Source organism: Numida meleagris, chromosome 4 (assembly GCF_002078875.1).
Source record: "Numida meleagris isolate 19003 breed g44 Domestic line chromosome 4, NumMel1.0, whole genome shotgun sequence".
NCBI classification, from domain to species: Eukaryota; Metazoa; Chordata; class Aves; order Galliformes; family Numididae; genus Numida; species Numida meleagris.
In genome coordinates this window covers 41,921,680-41,939,863 of record NC_034412.1, presented here as the reverse complement: position 1 = coordinate 41,939,863, position 18,184 = coordinate 41,921,680, and the positions used below count along the sequence as shown (strand labels likewise).

The 18,184-nt window shown below is 36.9% G+C and overlaps 1 protein-coding gene across 1 annotated transcript in view; it reads right to left on the bottom strand.

Annotated features, from left to right (window-relative positions):
• Positions 1-18,184, bottom strand: part of GRID2 (glutamate ionotropic receptor delta type subunit 2) — a 695,511-nt gene that overhangs the window by 208,144 nt on the left and 469,183 nt on the right. Inside the window, exons 5-7 of the mRNA XM_021396235.1 lie at positions 14,142-14,195; positions 6,321-6,494; positions 1,525-1,686 (exon numbers count right to left, since the gene is read on the bottom strand). Coding sequence (XP_021251910.1) covers positions 1,525-1,686; positions 6,321-6,494; positions 14,142-14,195 — 390 coding nt within the window. The remainder of the gene's footprint in view (positions 1-1,524; positions 1,687-6,320; positions 6,495-14,141; positions 14,196-18,184) is intronic.

Sequence of the window (18,184 nt, the reverse complement as noted above, 5' to 3'; positions counted from 1 at the left end):
CAAATAATTGTAAATACAAAAAGTCAGCAGTCCTTTTATCGGTTTTCAATTCAAAAGCAAATTTAGAGTTGCTAGCAGGGCTTTCAGAGTTTGCCTAAACTCTAATTCAGATAATAAATTCTAATTCTGATGTGGAAGTGGGTATTTTGACATTTGTGGTTCAGGCTTCCTATTAGGATTTGAATATGTAGGAATACCTTTATTAATGAAAAAATGCACCATAATAGTGACAAAGTGCAAGTTGGTAAGGAAAATACCAGAGTTAGCCTTGCCTGAAAAGTAGCTTAAAATACATGAGACTTCCAAGTGTGGATTTGAAATTGCCCTGCAATACTACTTTAGAGCCACTTAAAGCCATAACCTGCCTCTTTCCTGGATTATCTTTGCAGTCTCATGACTTTCAGCTATTAGAATGGAAACTGAGGACAGCCACCGAAGAAAGCCTTGAACTGATACTTGGGAGCTAATGAAAACTGGATTTGGGACTTGGAAAAAACCAGCCCAACGACAAACAGTATTCAAAGGAGCTTTACATTTTGCCTGCATCATCGTAATTTCTGGTGTAGTTAGAGACCTAATACAAAACAGCAGCTTCTTGAAACAACATTAAATTTTAAATTATTTTTAAGTCCTTTTAATGAAAGCCATAAATAAATAATTTTTTTAACTGTCTTATATTTTTTTAATCTTTACAATGGAGGTACTGGCAGCACTTTAAATGTAAATATGCATTACCAGAAAGTACATGCTGGCAAATGAAAAGGCAGTTTTATGAAAGACATCAATAACATGAGGAGGTTGAATAGAATAGCTTATAGAGAAAGGTAAACGAAGAACCTACGCATATTTTGACTTAATAATGACCTCAAAGGCTGTGAGAATTGCCTGTTAAGGATGTGGGTATTTAAATATCATGATAAAAAGGTATAAGCAGGAAAAATATATTTCAAGCTGAAGAACAGTAAGAGAGCCTTGGGAATGAGCATTATTTAGGTATGAAGTAACATTCACAGAGAAGTAGTGAGAGCTTAATATTGGATAAAGCACTGTCTAGTCTATTGTAAGAAAATGTTCTGTAATGGTATGATGTAGACTAGATGACTTCAACAGGCTTTTCTTTGCTTTCATTTCTATAATTCCACTAGATTAATTTTAATAGCAGTGCAACAACAAATTCCGCAGAACATCAGTTGAGTGTAACTGTCAACCTTTTTTTCTTCCACTAACAAGAAATCTAGAACATTTTTCTGCTTTACCTCCTAATCTGCAATATTTTTTTCAATGAGATTTTAATCTCTACTAGTGTTTGGTAGTTTTGGTGAAAAAACAATATACAAGTATGACATAGAAAAGAAAAACAGTTAAAGAGTTTTCATTCAGAAATTGTGATTAGATCAAAACTTTTGAACTTTTGCTTTGAAAAGACACCGCTGGTACCTGGTAAGATAGTACACATCTCAGAAGTAAATACTACTGCTGCAAGTACTTTAGAAATCAAAGATGATAGAGTACAGAAAAAGGTACCTTCTTGATGGTTTCCAACATGGATCGTCCTCCTTGCCAGGGCTTAGAGTTCTTCCTAATGCAGGTCAGGCTGGCCATGCTGTGCCACTTCCTGTCCTCTAGCTTCTTGTGAAAGGCATTTGCCAGCAGAAGAACAGTGTCGTATATGTACAGATTGGAAATCTGTAAAGACATAAAAAATGGTGTAACAGCATATTATCTGTGGTCTCCTGACAGCAACCAGAATTTATCATTTGTTTTGCCTCACCCATAATCCCCTGGTAATTAAACGACTTATTTGGTTTTAAGAAGAAACCACAAGAGCAAGAAACTCCTCTCTTTGGCTCTGGTAGAAACAGCAGCTATCAGCTGTAATGCTACAATTGATTTGCAGCAGCAAACTACACACACGTGAAGTACGAGCAGTCCAATCGCTGGTACAGCTCCACAGGCAGGATTAAAAGCCCCACTTGTGAGCATCAGCAAACTTCTTTTTATTTTTAACCAAATGCCTGGAACTTTCAATTTTTCCACTGTCAGACATCTGAACACCGTCAAATTCTGTTTCAGGCTGTCTGTTCTTTCAAAAAGCAGCCACTGTGAAAAATTAAAAAAAATAAATCATTCCAGCATTTTTTTTTTGCAGGCAATTGTGATGGAGGCAATTTCTTGTACAAAATCTGACCCAGTGAAATTTTTCCTCTGTTGCACTCCAGTTCTGAAGTTTACAGCATTTCCTGTCAGAGTATTTGGCAATAGCTATTAATTCCTTGCAGTATCAAAACAACAACAACCAAACATCAGTGCTCATGAATGCAAGTGCTCAGAAAGAGACATTGCTCAGAATTGAGAAGGACCTTTGAGAATATCATTTTTAGATAATCTGTTGGTCATTTGAAGCCATAGGACCTCCTGCAGTCATTGAGAGAAGCTCTGTTTCCTCAGCCGTACTGTGAACGGGGCTATAGAGCATTTCTAATCTCTGAAAACAAATTAGCCAGCAACAATTGGCTAACTGAGCCACAGTTGCTGATATATATTTATTTTTTTTCTCCCTCAGATATGCCAAAATACATTCTCCAGATTTGTGGAATAGGATGACTGCTCTGTGTGAAGGTCTCTCCATGCAGCTGTTCTGCTCAAAGCCTTTAAGGATACTTAACAACAGTAAACTATTACACTTTGCCGAGAACACCCTTACTCTGCCTCTTGAAAGTATCCAAAAACTGGGAATGTCTCACAGCTATTAGGAGCGGATATACGCCAAGGAAGCGCAGTAACGCTGAAGATCTGAGACACTGACTGGCAAATTACCTTAAAACAGGGGGAAAAAAAAAACACCTCTCTTCCTGTCCAACCCTTTCCATATACCTTTTTTTCCTTTTTTTTTTTTTTAAAGGTTATTTGTTTTCTCATGTACATTCTTTATGCTGGCTTTGCCTGTGTCATTTGCAATCTGCTCTGTACAGTTCTCACAGAAAGGTTTTGTGACAGACTCCTTCCCTGCCTAGCATCGAAGAAGGAGGTGATCTGTCTCCCTGCCTTGCCAGAATTTCCTGGGTCATTTCGCCTCCTATGTCTTATTGAAGGAGATCTAATGGTCTGCTTTTTTCCCCACTCAACAAAATCCTAGGATTCCCTCTTGCCTTTTCAACTCTATGTCGTTAGAATCAGAAATGCACAGAACTTGTGATCCTTATATATATGTATACGTATCTTTTTCTTTAAATGAGTAATACTTCACTCATTGTTTCTGGTATTTGGCTCTTAATTCTTACTTGAACTCCTTTCATAATACCAGCGGTTCTGAGAATTTCCATTTCAGTATTCACACAGGAATTAATTTGCTTCCTGCAGATGCATAGGCTAGGCATCACTGTGCGTTACAGGATTAGAAGCATGGATTGAGGCTCTGGGTTTAGATTAATTGAGTATTTTTAAAATAACTTGGATGATTTATCTATTTATTCCCTAAAACTATAAAAGATTTGAAGGCTTTCAGTTAAATCCGTATTTCCCCAAAGAAATAATCACCAAGGGGACTTTTGTTTTAGAGGGAGAAAAAGGAATTACTGCTATGCTGTGAGACATGTTTATTTTAAATATGCCTTCACCAAAGGAAAAAAACGCCTCTAGAGGGAACAGGCAATAAGGTCACTAACGAGACTAAATTGGTACATGAAGGGCTACAGACGCCGAGTCATCATTTCCCAAGAAAATGACATTGCTTTCAATGTACTTTCCATAACCTAATATCATGGGAATGGAAGACTGTTTTCACAGTTCATGAGGAAGGATGCACTTACTAATCCAAGAGAAATATAGTTGGTCCTTCATCAAGTATTAATAGGGCTCAAGGGTACAGAGTTCAGCAATTATTAAGGATTGTTATTCCTTTACTAATAGTACAGCTTAACATTTACAGCAATCAATCACTGATAATATAATGATAAAGACACTACAATTAATTTCTGTTTCTCAAAATCACCCTTCCATTTCACTGCCAGACTGTGCTTCATTAGTAACTGTGTTGACACGCACGCAGTGGGGCTGCAATTTAAAGTCACTTTACATTTTTATTCAATTCCATGTATATTTACTGGGACATTTAATTCATTGCTTGGTATCCATTACTGATACTTTATCTATTCTGAGTCTCTCAGACACTTGCATTACCACGCCATATGTAATTGGTTAACCTCCTGTCAATGTAATTCAAAAACCAGATATGAATTTTTGTTCCAAAGTGTAGGAAAAAAGACATTTCTTTAGCAATCAGACTAAGTGATTTATCTGGATTAACTACACTTATTTTACTTATCTTTTGACTGTTGCACAGAGCTTCTAGACAAAATTATGGTAGTGAACTCTGCAAACTTCCTGTGCTTTCTGAGGCTTACAAAGCAACACAGATTTATAGAAACTGCCATTATGAGTAGGACAATCCCAGAGACACAATGAGAGACCTTTACCATGATCTTTTTCAGTGTTTCAATTAAGGTGCTCACAAAAATTAATTATTCACACAGCCTTTAGGGGGAGTATTTCAGGGGAAAAAAAAAAAAAGAAAAAGAAAAAAAAAAACCCTACCTTCATGATTTCCAGAGAATATTTCTGATTAGTCACACTTCGATGGCATAAGAAAAGCATTAGAATTTCAATTTATAAACCATTCCAACTTCCCATTGGAATAGAAATTAATTTATAATTTTGTTGGGGAGAACAAAGAAACACCTAACAAGCCCCAAAGCTACTTGAGTCTCTGCATCATAAGAAGACACAGGGGATACTTCCTTTCACTATTTATCATTGTTTCACTTGGCTACTAATGAAAGGACAGTCATCTTGGGGAAAGCAAGAACATAGAAACTGAACTGTGCAAACATCTAAGTCAAACTTCCCTAATTCCTTTGAACAGAATTGTAACGAAGGCCTCAAATAGGAAAGTTACAGCTAACCAAGCCCTTTGGTGTATTCTTGGTCAAGAAGAAAAGGTTAAGGTGTAATATGATCCCACCTAACACATTAAAGGGAATTTACCAATGCGTAGAAAACAAATTGTTGATTTCTAGAACTTTTCTTTCCTAGAATAAGTTTACTGATGTGGGGAAATAAAAGTTAAGCTGAAGTGGGTAAGCAAACAAAATGCATTGTCTCTTATTAACAGGATTCCTGTTTTCTGCTTTGCTCTAGCAAGTAACTTCGTTCATGAAAACTGCTCCTTGTGATCACTAGCGGCTGTATGTAATCATCTCTTCACTTCTTATGTGTGATCCATAGACTCCCAAATATTTCCTCTAGGACCATGCTGCCACAACAGAATGATACAGGCTAAAGACTTTACACAGTTCCTAAATAGCCCCTACTGATATCCTATGCATCTATTGAACTTGAACAGGCCAGTTTATTTTAAAACCACTAATAAGATCACTGTACAGTGTACTATGGCTAAAGCTTTTCATATCATCAATAGGTGCTTACTGGCTGTCTTTTGAGCAATTAGTGAGATGATGGCTTTTATTGCTAACCTGAAACAGGGCAAGACTGGCCACACTTCCCCTTTACGCTTCCATTTTTCACCTTTAGGCAAGTGAAAACAGTTTTTTAAAATTTCCTATTTCTTTTCCATACTTTCACTCCTTCCTTTTCGGACCACTACTCTTCTCTTTGCTGCTAAGTCAGATATGCTTCTCCTGCACCATCTTTCCGCAAGTCCATGAGTGACCCCACAAAATAAATAAATAGATATTTTAAGCCAGATTCACATTTCTGATTTGCCATAGCTTTGTCACGATAAATTCTAATCAGACATATGAAAGCGAGAGAGAGGAGAGAGAGGACTTGCTCATGATTGTGATCTTGTTGATTTCATGTGACAGGAAGGCTCTTACAATCACAGAATCGCAGACAGGTTTTGTAATTAACAACTACAAAATAAGGCCTTTTAGGAACGTAGACATAGACTGAAGTACCTACACAAAAATACTTGAAACGGATGATATGGATTGTCCCCACTAAAGGCTTTTCTATTGGCAACACGTTTGAGGTTTAGAGAGCAGGGTAGCAAAATGACCATGCTGTCTGGAGATCAGGTGGCCGCCTTTTAATTTTTCTTCACTTGTGGAGCATGTGAGTCCATCAGAACTGTTGCTCATTCCCCACCCACCTACTTTCCCCAGTAATGTTACAAACCATTAAACTGCATGTCAGAACGGACGTGAGAAATAAACATTAAATTAACTAAGCCTCTGGGGAAAAACCTTGAGCTTATCTACAAAGACAGTTCCCAGGTGGGAATAGAGAAGTATATAAACTACCTCCATGCTTTGGGAGAAAGGGTCCTTTGGATCACACAGTGATGAAGATATCCTGTGGTTGCCACGGAAACAGCGCTGACTTATGTTTTGGGGGACGGGAAATGTCTGTCGAATAATTGTTAACCTTCCAATTGACCTTCTCACCAGTTCCTGCACATCCAAATCACTTATTTCCTGGAAGATAAGGCAAGGAAAACAATATACATAAAAGTTAAAATACAGACATGTTGCTAGCACATTATAAATGAAAAATAAACTGAAAGCACCAAGAGACGCACGACTGTTACACGGCTAGTGTCAAGCTCAGCTGCAGTCTCATGAAGAACATATTAAGCTCATTAAAACAACTGACTACCACTCTTTCACCAACTGTAAAAATTGTTGTAAAATATACTGTGCCCAAACCTCTCAGAATCTCTGCAGACGTAATTGGGCTTAGTTGTTTCATTTTGGATTTCCTCTTCCTTTCCTTTACTTCTAATCTTTTACTTAACAGTGTTTCACAGCATTCTTGGTAGATAATATATAAATCAGAAATACATCATACTATGGCTTCCTACTATGTGTAGCATTACTTAGGAGCTGTGAAGGTACTAACAATTATTCAGGTCTTAAGTGTACATTTCCTGGAAACAGAATGTCAAGAATGTGCAAGTTAGTGAACATCCTTTACCCACATTAATACATGAAACATTAAACTTGAAAGATTAACTTAAAGGCAGTTAAGGGCAGGAAATCAGAAGAACAGTCCTGTACGCAGTATGAGTTCCTGCAGCTTGATAACATTGGTATTTTACGCCATTGAAAGATGGCCCTGAGGGAATGCAGAAACAGGCAGGGCTCAGGCACAACCACAGCTGGCTCCAACCCACACATAAAATCCTGGTATTTAGATAAACACAGGCTGTTTCCGAGGACTCAAATAACTTAGCTGGCAGTTTTCAAGGCAATCCTATGTCTATTTTTTTTTCTGCAAAGCAGGAGAAATAATCTATGAAACTACCCAGCCTTTTAAAGTAGAATTATTTGCCATCATACTGAATTGTTTGTCCATAATCTACCTTAATAGCAGAGGTTGATGCCTCAAAACTTTCCAGATATTTAAATTTGAGAGACTCAACCCAGTAAGTGAAGTTTTTGAGGAGCTCCCATTAACAGCCTGCATTTAAAATATCTTTGCATACAGCCACAGTTTATTGAATGTTTGATTCTCATATTTTTAGCCTCTAATTTTAGAAAGAACTTAGCAGTTCTGCTCTGTTATGCCTGTACCTAAACTCTATAGTCATTCCTGCCTCTAAACTCCTAATCTGTGTACATTTCTTAGAAGAAACTAGGAGAGAGATTCTAATGTGAATTTTCTTTATTGAGAAAAGATGGCCAGGGTTTGGAAAAACACAGCTCTTCAAAAGTTAAGACAACTGTCCTGGCATTTATTTATTGATTTATTTTCTGGGGCTGCAGTTAAGGTTCTTTAAATGAATTAGTTTGAAACAACAGGTTTGGATGTACTGGGATTTGCTTGTTTTCTTTAAAGCTTGGAAGAAAAACACACAAGATGTAAATTTTAACTTCAGCTCTCTTGACTATAGTAAAAATATTTTATTCATTTTCACAGACTATCATAGGTTTTGAATTCATCTGTTATTAATGTTCCTTATGAAATATAGATTTTTCTGCAAACAAAAATAACACATGGTATCAGCTGTGTCCACTGTAATATCTTGCATTTCTGGTCGATTAATCCTTAATGTACCATAGATAATGGTTTCTCTCAGTGTAAGATGCTGTCCTTTCATTTAGTTTGTATCATTTTGCTGGCTGTGAGGTTAAAAAAATGCTGTTTTAGCAAAGAGCATGCAATTTTTAAAATACTTTCCAATAATCATTAACAAGAGTTCAAGAATCTTATCTAGATTTTAAACTATGTCCTTTCTGGAAGCATTTACAAAGTTAGCCTGGTTTCATTACACACGGTGCGCAATCTGTAATAGCAAGACTATTAAAATAGTTTTAATAATGTAAAAAAAATGATTCTGACTTTCATCTGGTTAAACATTCATCTTTTCTCTCTTAAAAGAGTATTTTTTTATGTAATCAGCATTTTTGTGCATTTTAATTAGAAAGTTCACAATTTAAACTTTAGGTTATCATATTTTTATACAGCACCTGGGAACTAATAACAGAATTCACACACCAAAGAGATTTTCTTGTGCTAAGGAAATAAAAGCATCAACAGAATAATAACTATCATTTTTAATGCCGTGAGTTCTACTGATTATATCACAAATTCAGATTTTTGGTTAACTGGAAAGCAATGCCACACAAACCCAGGCTCAACTTTAGTCATTTGCTATGTGTTTCTTTGCAATTTCTTAATATTTGGCACTGGCTGAGTGATGAGCCTTTTATATAATGACTCTCCAATATCATCTCTCATTCTTGAATTTTGGATCTGACTTACGAAAACTATATAAAGTAACTATTGTATGAAAGGAAACAATTTTCATTTGTGCTTCAAAGCAGGATACAGAACAAAGATATAAGGATGGCAGATGATCTGTCATACAAGCACGAAATGTCAAAAAAAATTACAAAGTTGGCCAAGTTGAACTGAGTTGACACCTGTATAAACTTAGGCATGGTTCTGAGGGTTTTTCTAGAAAAATCCAAAGCTGAAGATAGAGCTCCAAGCCTTTATTTGATAGTCTGAGCTTGGAATAAGGTGAGGCTGTCCTTTTCCAAATGGAACACGGATAGAAATTAGATGTCCATTTCATCCTATTATGCAAGTAAGTAAGGAAAGGACTGCAATTTTAAATGCATGGGTCTGTACAGATGGAAAAAGGAAGTGAGAAGATCATCTCAACATATCAGGTAAATATTCCAGTGAGAAGCAAGACAACATACTGGCCACCTAGTATACACTGGTGTTCAGCTTGATCTCTATTTTGAGATGAGCAATTTAGGTACAGAATTACTGTTTATCACAGAGTAACTGAGAGACGTGGAGGGAAATAACTCATCCTGTAATGAAACCTAAATAAAGGCAGAAAAACACCACAACATTTATTGTGGAGGCATCTTAACTTTCAGTCAAGATGTTTCCAGATTTTATCATATATTCAACATGCCTTATTTTCCCGAAGTTACTTCTAACAGAGGTTCTCAACACATCCTTTCTGACACTCAAAGAAAGGACTATTTCTTCCGCCTCTGCAAGCTGGCTGCAGTGAGTTTAGGCAAGGGTCACAGCAGGATAAGCTGGCCACTGTCCCTTGATGCCTCTGAGCCACCACTACTCTTGCTTGGCAGGAGCACAGTTGAGCACAGTAGAATGTGTGCTATACCCTTTCTGTCTATTCCTCAGCAGTTCCCAAAGAGGAGCAGTTGATGGAAAGTTATAACTAGATGAAGCTCCAAGACAAGTAAAGGGAGATCCAGACCTACATAAGCACTTGTCGCATTATGTCTCCCCTAGGTTTCTTAGATTCTGGAGAGAATGGAGAAAAAGCAGGGAGATGAGAAGATGAATCAAAAAGGTAAGAGAAAGTATCATCTCTGTTTTTAGCTTTCACAGAGAAATAAGAATCCAAGAGTATGTGGAGAAAGCAGAGCTAACAGTTCCACATGCAGAATACCTCTATCCATTGGCTCTAACCTGTCTGAACAAAAGAACTGGCAGTGTGGCCGTCACCTTGACAAGGAGGGTGTATCAAAGGGGGTGGCATTTAATGCATTACCTGATGTCACCACTGAAAAATGTAAGGGTTGAAATGAACCTCTAACACTACTGTTAGTCAATTATACACATTCAAATGTAAAATTGTGTGAGCTCTTGGAATTTAACTATGATTTTGGGACCTGATCCAGTTGGATATTTTAAGCTGCTCAAGCTTAAAATGTAGTCATGCTTTATACTCCTCTTCATGGGCCAAAACACCATGGGACAAGCTGAATGCATCAGACAAGGAGCAGCTCACTCCAAGGGAAAACACGTCTTCATCTGAAAGCAGGTTTTGAATGCAATTCTGTGCTGCTACAGGCAAATCTATTGCTAAATCTTTTCCCATAAAGTATCCCACGCTTCTCTTCGAAGGAGTTCTTTCAGACTCTGATGCTTCTGGTAATTCCAAATATTCTAATTTTTCTCTCGCTTTATTCATGGACAATTTGAACTAATTTACTTGTGTGGCAAACTTGTCCTCTCTAGCCCTTGAGAAGGATACATTCATTCACACTTGGTATATAAATAGAGGGAAGATACCCTTTCAGTCTGTTTTCATAGGCTAACCAAGCCAAACTTAGCAGGCCCTTCTCACAAAAATGAGCTTTTCTGTGCACTTGTTCCACTTTTATTTTAACTCTGTTAGTCACAGTTGTGCGTATTATTGCAGATGGAAACCTACCAATACTTTTTAGAGGCTTTAGTATTTCTACCTTCTGAATGATTACTGTAAACTGTGTAAAGTGTTTTAGACACTCCTTGAGTAAATAATACTAATGGAGAACTGGTGGAGGCCTTGAGTATGATGTCTTGAGTAAGATGTCCCTGAATGCTTGAGACAGAAACTGATTTTAATTTAAACAGGAAACATTAATTAAAAAAGAGCAAAAAGAAATCGTGCTGCAAGTGTCCCTTCTTCAGGTCCACTAACTAAAATCTATCTTACTGTGCACTAGTGATTTAATAGTTGTAAAGAAATGTTATTTTACTACCCTGGGATTTTTAAGGTTACACTTACAACTATACAGAAGAAAAGAAGAAAGCAGAGAGAAAGACAGAAAGGGAGAGTGCAAAATCCATTCTCATGTCTTTTTTAAAGCATATTTGATCATGACTACATTCAAATCTGTGACTCTCACAAATTTTAAATACAGAATTGTACCATCTGCTTTAAAGCCCTGAAGAAAGAGAAACATTTATCTGGAGACTGCTTCTTCAACAGAATGCACTGATCAGGCAGAAGAGATTTGTGTTATTTGCAAAGGGCTAATAAGATGTATTATGCTTTTGCAAATTATTTCATTTTATAGGAACAACCTTCCTCCTCCCACACATGCATTTCCATTTTGATACACAGTCTTCAAGCAATTTTTCAGTATTACCTAAAATAGCATCTAATGGGACAATAAAAATTAAGAAACTCTTTCTAGGCATTATTGCGTTTAAAGCAAGCAATTAAAATAACAGATGTTGCCTCAAAAACCCAGGCAGATTCACAATCACAAAACTGAAGGTGGTATTTCCTTCCATATTATTACACTCAGTAAGCACACTGTATTCCCTTGGCACAGTGATGGAAAGAAGGAAGGCTTATTGTGGTATCTTATTGCAAGGAATTATTTGTCACACACAGATTTTGACCAACAATGCATTTTCACTGTATATTAGAGCATCTTAAATTTTCATATTAGGGGTCAAGAGAATCACTGTTACAGTTACATAACTGACAGCGATCTGGCTAATGCAGGCACACAATCACAGATATCTAAGTTCACTATGGAAGAGCTGCTGAAAAACAGGTACAGCTCAGATCACTTCACAGTCACATGGAAGTACTGCAGTCATCAACAGTTAATGTACAACCATATCAAATGGACAGGCTTTGAATGTGAAGATGGCAATTTTATGTACTAAAGGTCCTGGATATTACTCCACTTCTGCTGAAGTGGTGGTGTTGTGATCTTAATACTGAACTTGTAAAATGTTGCAATAAATAAATAATATTATGCCACATTCATCAGTCAGGAAATATTTATATTTCTATTTAATTTGAACATAGTGTTACAAACTTAAAGAATAATAGGGCAAAACATGTTTCCTTCCATATCATTACCTACAAACCTTATTTATTTCTAATCTGATCTTTACATCCCCAAAATATTGAGCATTTTGAAATCATAGAATATCCTGAGTTGGAGGGGATCCACAGAGATCACTGAGTCCAACTCCTAGAGTCAACAAACAGAGCTTGACAGTAAATTGCTTCAGTGGGGATATGAATTTGGGTCCAGAAGACGATTAAGCTGAGATGGCTGAAGAGTTAACTTTGCATGGCGTTAAACATGTTCACATTCTTTGAAGCTGACAGCAGCAACGACTGAACACGATACCAAGAAGATTTTAATGACTACGGTTTTGAGCATAGCTAGTGAGAGTGAACTTAATTTCAGCTTTCACCCATTTCACACACAAGAGTATAAAGCAAAGAAGGGGTGCTGCATATGCGTCTGCATACATCATTCAGCTCTACTAGCTGTAGAAAGGAATAGTTTTGGAGCAGAGAAGACAGTTTAAAGTAGTAACCACTTCTATTGCTGTGCTGTTTAATCCACTCCTATGTGCAGACAACCATGCTCAGAAAGCAAAATTTCTTCCATAGAGACACAAATTTCTGAATACAGAACATAAAGAAAGTATGTGCAATAGGAATGGTTCTTGGCTTTCTTTTTGCTATTGAGAGTGGAGGAGTGGACATATAAAAACAGAAAGTACCTACTCCCAGGCTGGGAACTTTATTGATACTAGTGCATAAAACTGTCTATTACTGATCTAGATTTTGTTTGTATCTTCTTAAACAATAATAACTCTTACCGAAGAGTACACATCAACTCCACTTCAACACTCCACTGACTGCAAATAATTTCTAGTTTAATCTGACAGGAAAAAAAAAATCTGTGTGCAGTTCATGTGACCTTCTGAAGCTTAGAGCAGGGTTCTCAGCCAGCGAGACCCACTTCAGTGCTGAAGAACAAAGAAAATTAGTGGTCAGGGGAAACGCAGGGCCCAAAGCAATAATTTCTGCTGAACCTCCACGGTCTTCACAGCACTCAATGAGGCATAATTTTCTCCACAGAATGTTGGCTTAAAGTTCACTATTTTAAAGGAGTAGGACAAAGTATGCTCTCACTGTAAAATGTTAAACTTATTATAACCTGGAAAAAAATGCTTTGAATTAACACTTCTAGTGAAAAACTAGTAACAAAGTACAAAAACAAAAGAGCGCAGTAAATCCAGAGTAGACCTAGAATTCATATGCAATTTCTCCAAGCTATCCTTTGTTTTAAGAATATGCAGGAGATATACAATTAACACTCTGAGGAGACTTATCTCCTCAGGGAATTCGGCCATTCTGGACCTAAATTGCTTTTCAGAAAACAAAAGAAAAAGTGAATGCCTTCAAATCTAGAACAACTGCACTTTTCAAAGTTTTCATATGCAAGGTTACTTCACATTGACTTGCCATATTTTAGCTGACAAGTGTTGGTGGAAGAGCCTATTTCACAGTTTAAAAATAGGATCTGTTTTTCTTTTATTTTCCTTCAGGAACGTTGATGTATGACCTGTTCAGAAGTCCATCAAAAAGCCTCCTACTGATACCAATGGTTTTGGGTACCAACCATAACTGAATTCTAGATGAATTCTTATGGGAAAGGGAAAGATGGGATTACTATTTTTTTTTAAATAAGAAAAGTAATTAAAATTTGAATGAAACAAAAGCACTCCAGTAGGAAAGATCCATTACGTATGAGAAGGATCCTCTAAAATGGCCAGCTCAAGTAGTCACTAGGAAAGTTTTTTTGTTCCGCTTATTTTTCATTTACTCATTTAAGTACTTCTGTTTAAAACAAGCAAGACAAAATGGCAAAACCAAAAGACTTGGCATTCTCTTTCTGTTAAATGTTCAACCTCTCAGCGTGCTTGATCTTTGTTGTAGCTACTGCTTCCTGCTGGCAGAGGCAAGACCAACGTGAATATTTGTCTGTAAGCCTGAAAACAAGATTCACAGTTCACAACGACGTTCACTTGACAGTTACCTCATTTATAATGATCCAGTGACAGTCAAATGCAACCAGATTAGTCTCCACGACCTGAAATAGAGAACAAACCAGCTATCAGTCAACTTGCTTGTGAAAACCAGAAGAAAAAAGAAAGCTTAAATAGATGCTCTCTGCAAATGACAAAAATGGAAGCACATGCTCTTTAAGACCTTTGTTATTCAACTGAAGATAGAGAACCTTTAGCAAAATTTTGTGGAAGCATTTGTGTTATTGTTTGACTTGCTAATTAAAGTTGGAAAATACATTTCACTGCTGGCATCATTGAATAGAATATGTTTCAGTTGAGTGAGGAGAAAATGAAATCATTTTTGCCTTAATATTGTGTGGTGAGACGAAGCAACAGAGAGAAAGGCCAAAAATGAATATCAAGTAACTCATATCAGATTTCTGCACTCCTGCCTTTCTAGTGTATGCCTACTACATGGAAACCTCTGAATAAAAATAAATAAATAAATAAATAAATACAAGCAAAAAGAGCCAACAACCTTGAGACTCATGGAAATACAGAGAGAGGAGAGGGCTTCTATTGAGAAAGAGGGCTGTTACTGGGATGATAGACAGCAGCCTGTCTCTGGCTATGTGCAGAGAAGGTCTCTAATCCTTTTCCCACCATCCCCTTCATTTTCTTGCTAATAATTATTCTAGGAGATACCTTTGTACCGGACTGAAATTTTACTGCCTAATTGTTCTTTCACTCAACATTATTATTTCCCTTCTTGAGTTCACTACTCTTGTGGAAAGCCATGTTTGATTCACAGCAAAGAAAAAAAGTACAAATGGTATACTTTCATTAGCTAGGAAGGAAAACATTCATAGGAGGGAGACCAGAAAAGGTATAGAAAAGGCTTACTTTTTTTTTTTTTTTTTTAATAAATAAAACTGAACTGACATTTACACTGAAATACTTTTAAATAAGTTAAACCAATTTGTTTGTATAATCAGCATACACATCTTGATTCACCATTTTAAAACCGTGAATATCTAAAATGGCATTTAATTATAGAAAAAAATTAAAACAACATACAAAGACAAAAATTGAAACAGGTCTTGGAACTTGCAATGTTATAACATTCAAGTACAAAAGTTGCTCTGAAAGTAATGCCTCCTGTATATTTCCATGGAAACTACAACAGGTACAAAGAGCACAATAACACTATTTGATAGAGCAAATTCTTAGCTACAAATACTGTCTATCAATGTATGCATTTTTACCAGTAATGAACACAAGAGCCTGCATGCCATACTTGTAAAATTCTGCACCAGCAGAGATGGCCCACTATTGCTGTCGCCTCTGCTGAAACGTACTACCCACTGCCTCACCGTGGTCACACACATTCTTTGAACACCATAAATGTTGAGCAAGCATCAATGAATGTCAGTAGGTGCATTTTTTTATGCATGGAGGAATTCAAAGACACACTTTTGCTTCATACACACTTCCATGTCAGATGCTGTTTTGTCAGACTGCCCCTCTGCTGCCATCTGTCACACAGCAAAGAGATGTAATGGAATACTGGCAGGAAGGTTCAACCTCTACTGCCATACTACCAACATCTGCCTCTGACATGGTGGGCCAACATAATAAAACAGGAGGCATTACTTTTGGAGCAGCCCTTGTGGATGACTGGTGCTGGCCTGTTACTACTTAGATTAGTGCACAGCAGGCATGTTTGCCGCTTACAGTGACCGCTGGAAAAGTAGTTGCCAAGGATGGCTGCAATTTATACTCTGCCACATCCAAAGGAGAACAATTAAACTGGATACAAATCTTAAGAGCAGCAAGAGACCCCATACTGATAACCTTCATTATTAATTCAGAGGCCATTAGAATCAGGGTCACTGCTTATTTACTGCAATGACAGGCAAGATTAGAAATTCTGATCTAGAGAGTCTAGGGAAAAAAAAAAAAAGAGCAGCAGTATATGAACAGAGATCTTCTTTGATTTGCCAATTAGTAATCGGGAGAAAGGAAAGCCATTGCTGTTAGAATGCTCATGGAAAATATCAGTACTATTAGGAGCAAGAATTAAGGTCCTTGCTTTATTCAGAGTTTTGATTCGTTGCTCTTTCTCTCTGGTGACAACAGCACATTTTGCCATGTTCCTTTGACGCAATCTTACATTCTCCACATAAAATGTCTAAATGGCACATACAAAGGATAACAACAGAAACTGAGTAACTAAGTGATGTGGGGCATGACAACAGGCCCTGCCCAGATGCTTGAAGTAGAGCATTGCTTGTAATCAAATCTCTTATATCAAACCAAGACAAATGCATCTGGGAAGAGATGAAGATTAACAATGGATGGAACAGTAATCTTCATGTTCTCAAAGCAGCATTTACTCCCAAGTACTCAAGCACACAAAGTTTATATCATTTATAAAATAAGCAATGCAATTTAAATTTTCCATAAGACAAAACAAATCAACACCTTACTGAAGCTGAAACATTTCTGCTGGTCAATCTACATACATTTCTGCTGAAAAGCAAGCAGAATTTCCAAGAGAAAGTTTGAGAATCTGTCATTTTATACTAGTTTCTCTTTTCCTGGCAACCTCCGGTCGTCTAGCTCCAAGACATCCCATGGAGGATGGCTGCTCTACTCTGACTACTATTCTCCAGACAACGCCTCCCAAGGTTCCTATTGGCTCTGAGACAGCCTGCCAGGGGGATATCCTCAGATTCAAGGCTCGTGGTGGCATTAGGGAAACAAAAATGATTGTGTTCCACAAAGGTCTCTTCAGCTCTTGTTCTGCCTCAAAATGGTAATCAACTGAATCTTCAGTTTCAGTTAATTTAATTTCTTTAAAAAAGATTTGGTTTTGTGTGACTACTTTCTCTAGGCAATCATATTTCAATTAGAAAAAGCCTTTTCAACAGAGCATGGCTCTAAGACTCACTATAATTACTCAAGACGGCTCATAGACAACTTCAGCTGGATTCTGGAAGAAGCTTACTGGTCTCACTAGTCACTCAAATAGCTCAATCTACCCATGACAGATTTATTTGTAATTTGCAAATCTTAAGTTGAAAAATACTCATTTTTCAGTTGCAACTGAAAATTCTCAGCTGCAAAATCATGTTTTATCCATTAAAGTTTATGCATTCACGAATCTACTTAATATTAAAGCCATTTTCAAAAAGCTTATGTCAAGATGAGATGAACTTGTACTCAGAAACATTCAAACTAATATATTCTAAGTTTAGATGGGCTATGAATAACCCACAATTTAAGAATTCACTTTTCCTTTCATCCTGTCACAAGCTGCTTTTTGGAATTTTCCTTAGCCCATCTACACAAAGCTAGTTCTAGTATTAAAAATAGTTGCTTAAAAATGCAACTGATGTTGTCCCCAGGAAGTTGCTAGATCTTTTTATTATGAATAGGTGTTGTTTTTGATAAAGAATGGACTTCTCTCTAAACTTGGGCCCTGCATTCAATTAGCATTTCAGGGCTGTCTGTTTCCACAGGACCAGGATGATGTGTCTCAGTCTCTCGCTTCTGAGCATCTCTCTTCTCCCAGTATGGACAATATTGTTCAGTTCAGTTAACTGACGTTGAAGTTGGGCAGTACACCTTCTCGCTATGTCTGCATCAATTGCAGGGCACTGCATCATTATCATTATCATCAATAATGGCCTTCTGGTATTTTAAAATTATTGTGCTTTTTAAGTTTTTCAGTGTAGAAGGAAAATACACAGACACAACCTCTGTTTTACAGAAAATAAATATTAGATGTGCCCTTCCATTTTGACACTTGAAGGAAGAGGTTGTTCAGTCCTAAACTTTTCTTCAAATATTAACAGTTTATGATTATATTTATAATGAGACTGTCAGAAGATTCTCTCAATTGGCAGTTATTAAGCAATCACTTATAAGTTCCAGAGCATGAAATCAATACGAAACAAATAAATAAATCTAAAGCTACCACCAACATAGCCTAGACCCAATTATCTGTCAGCGAAACAGTTATTACTTGACATGGCAAACCTTTACAGTTATGAAACAGTCTTCCACA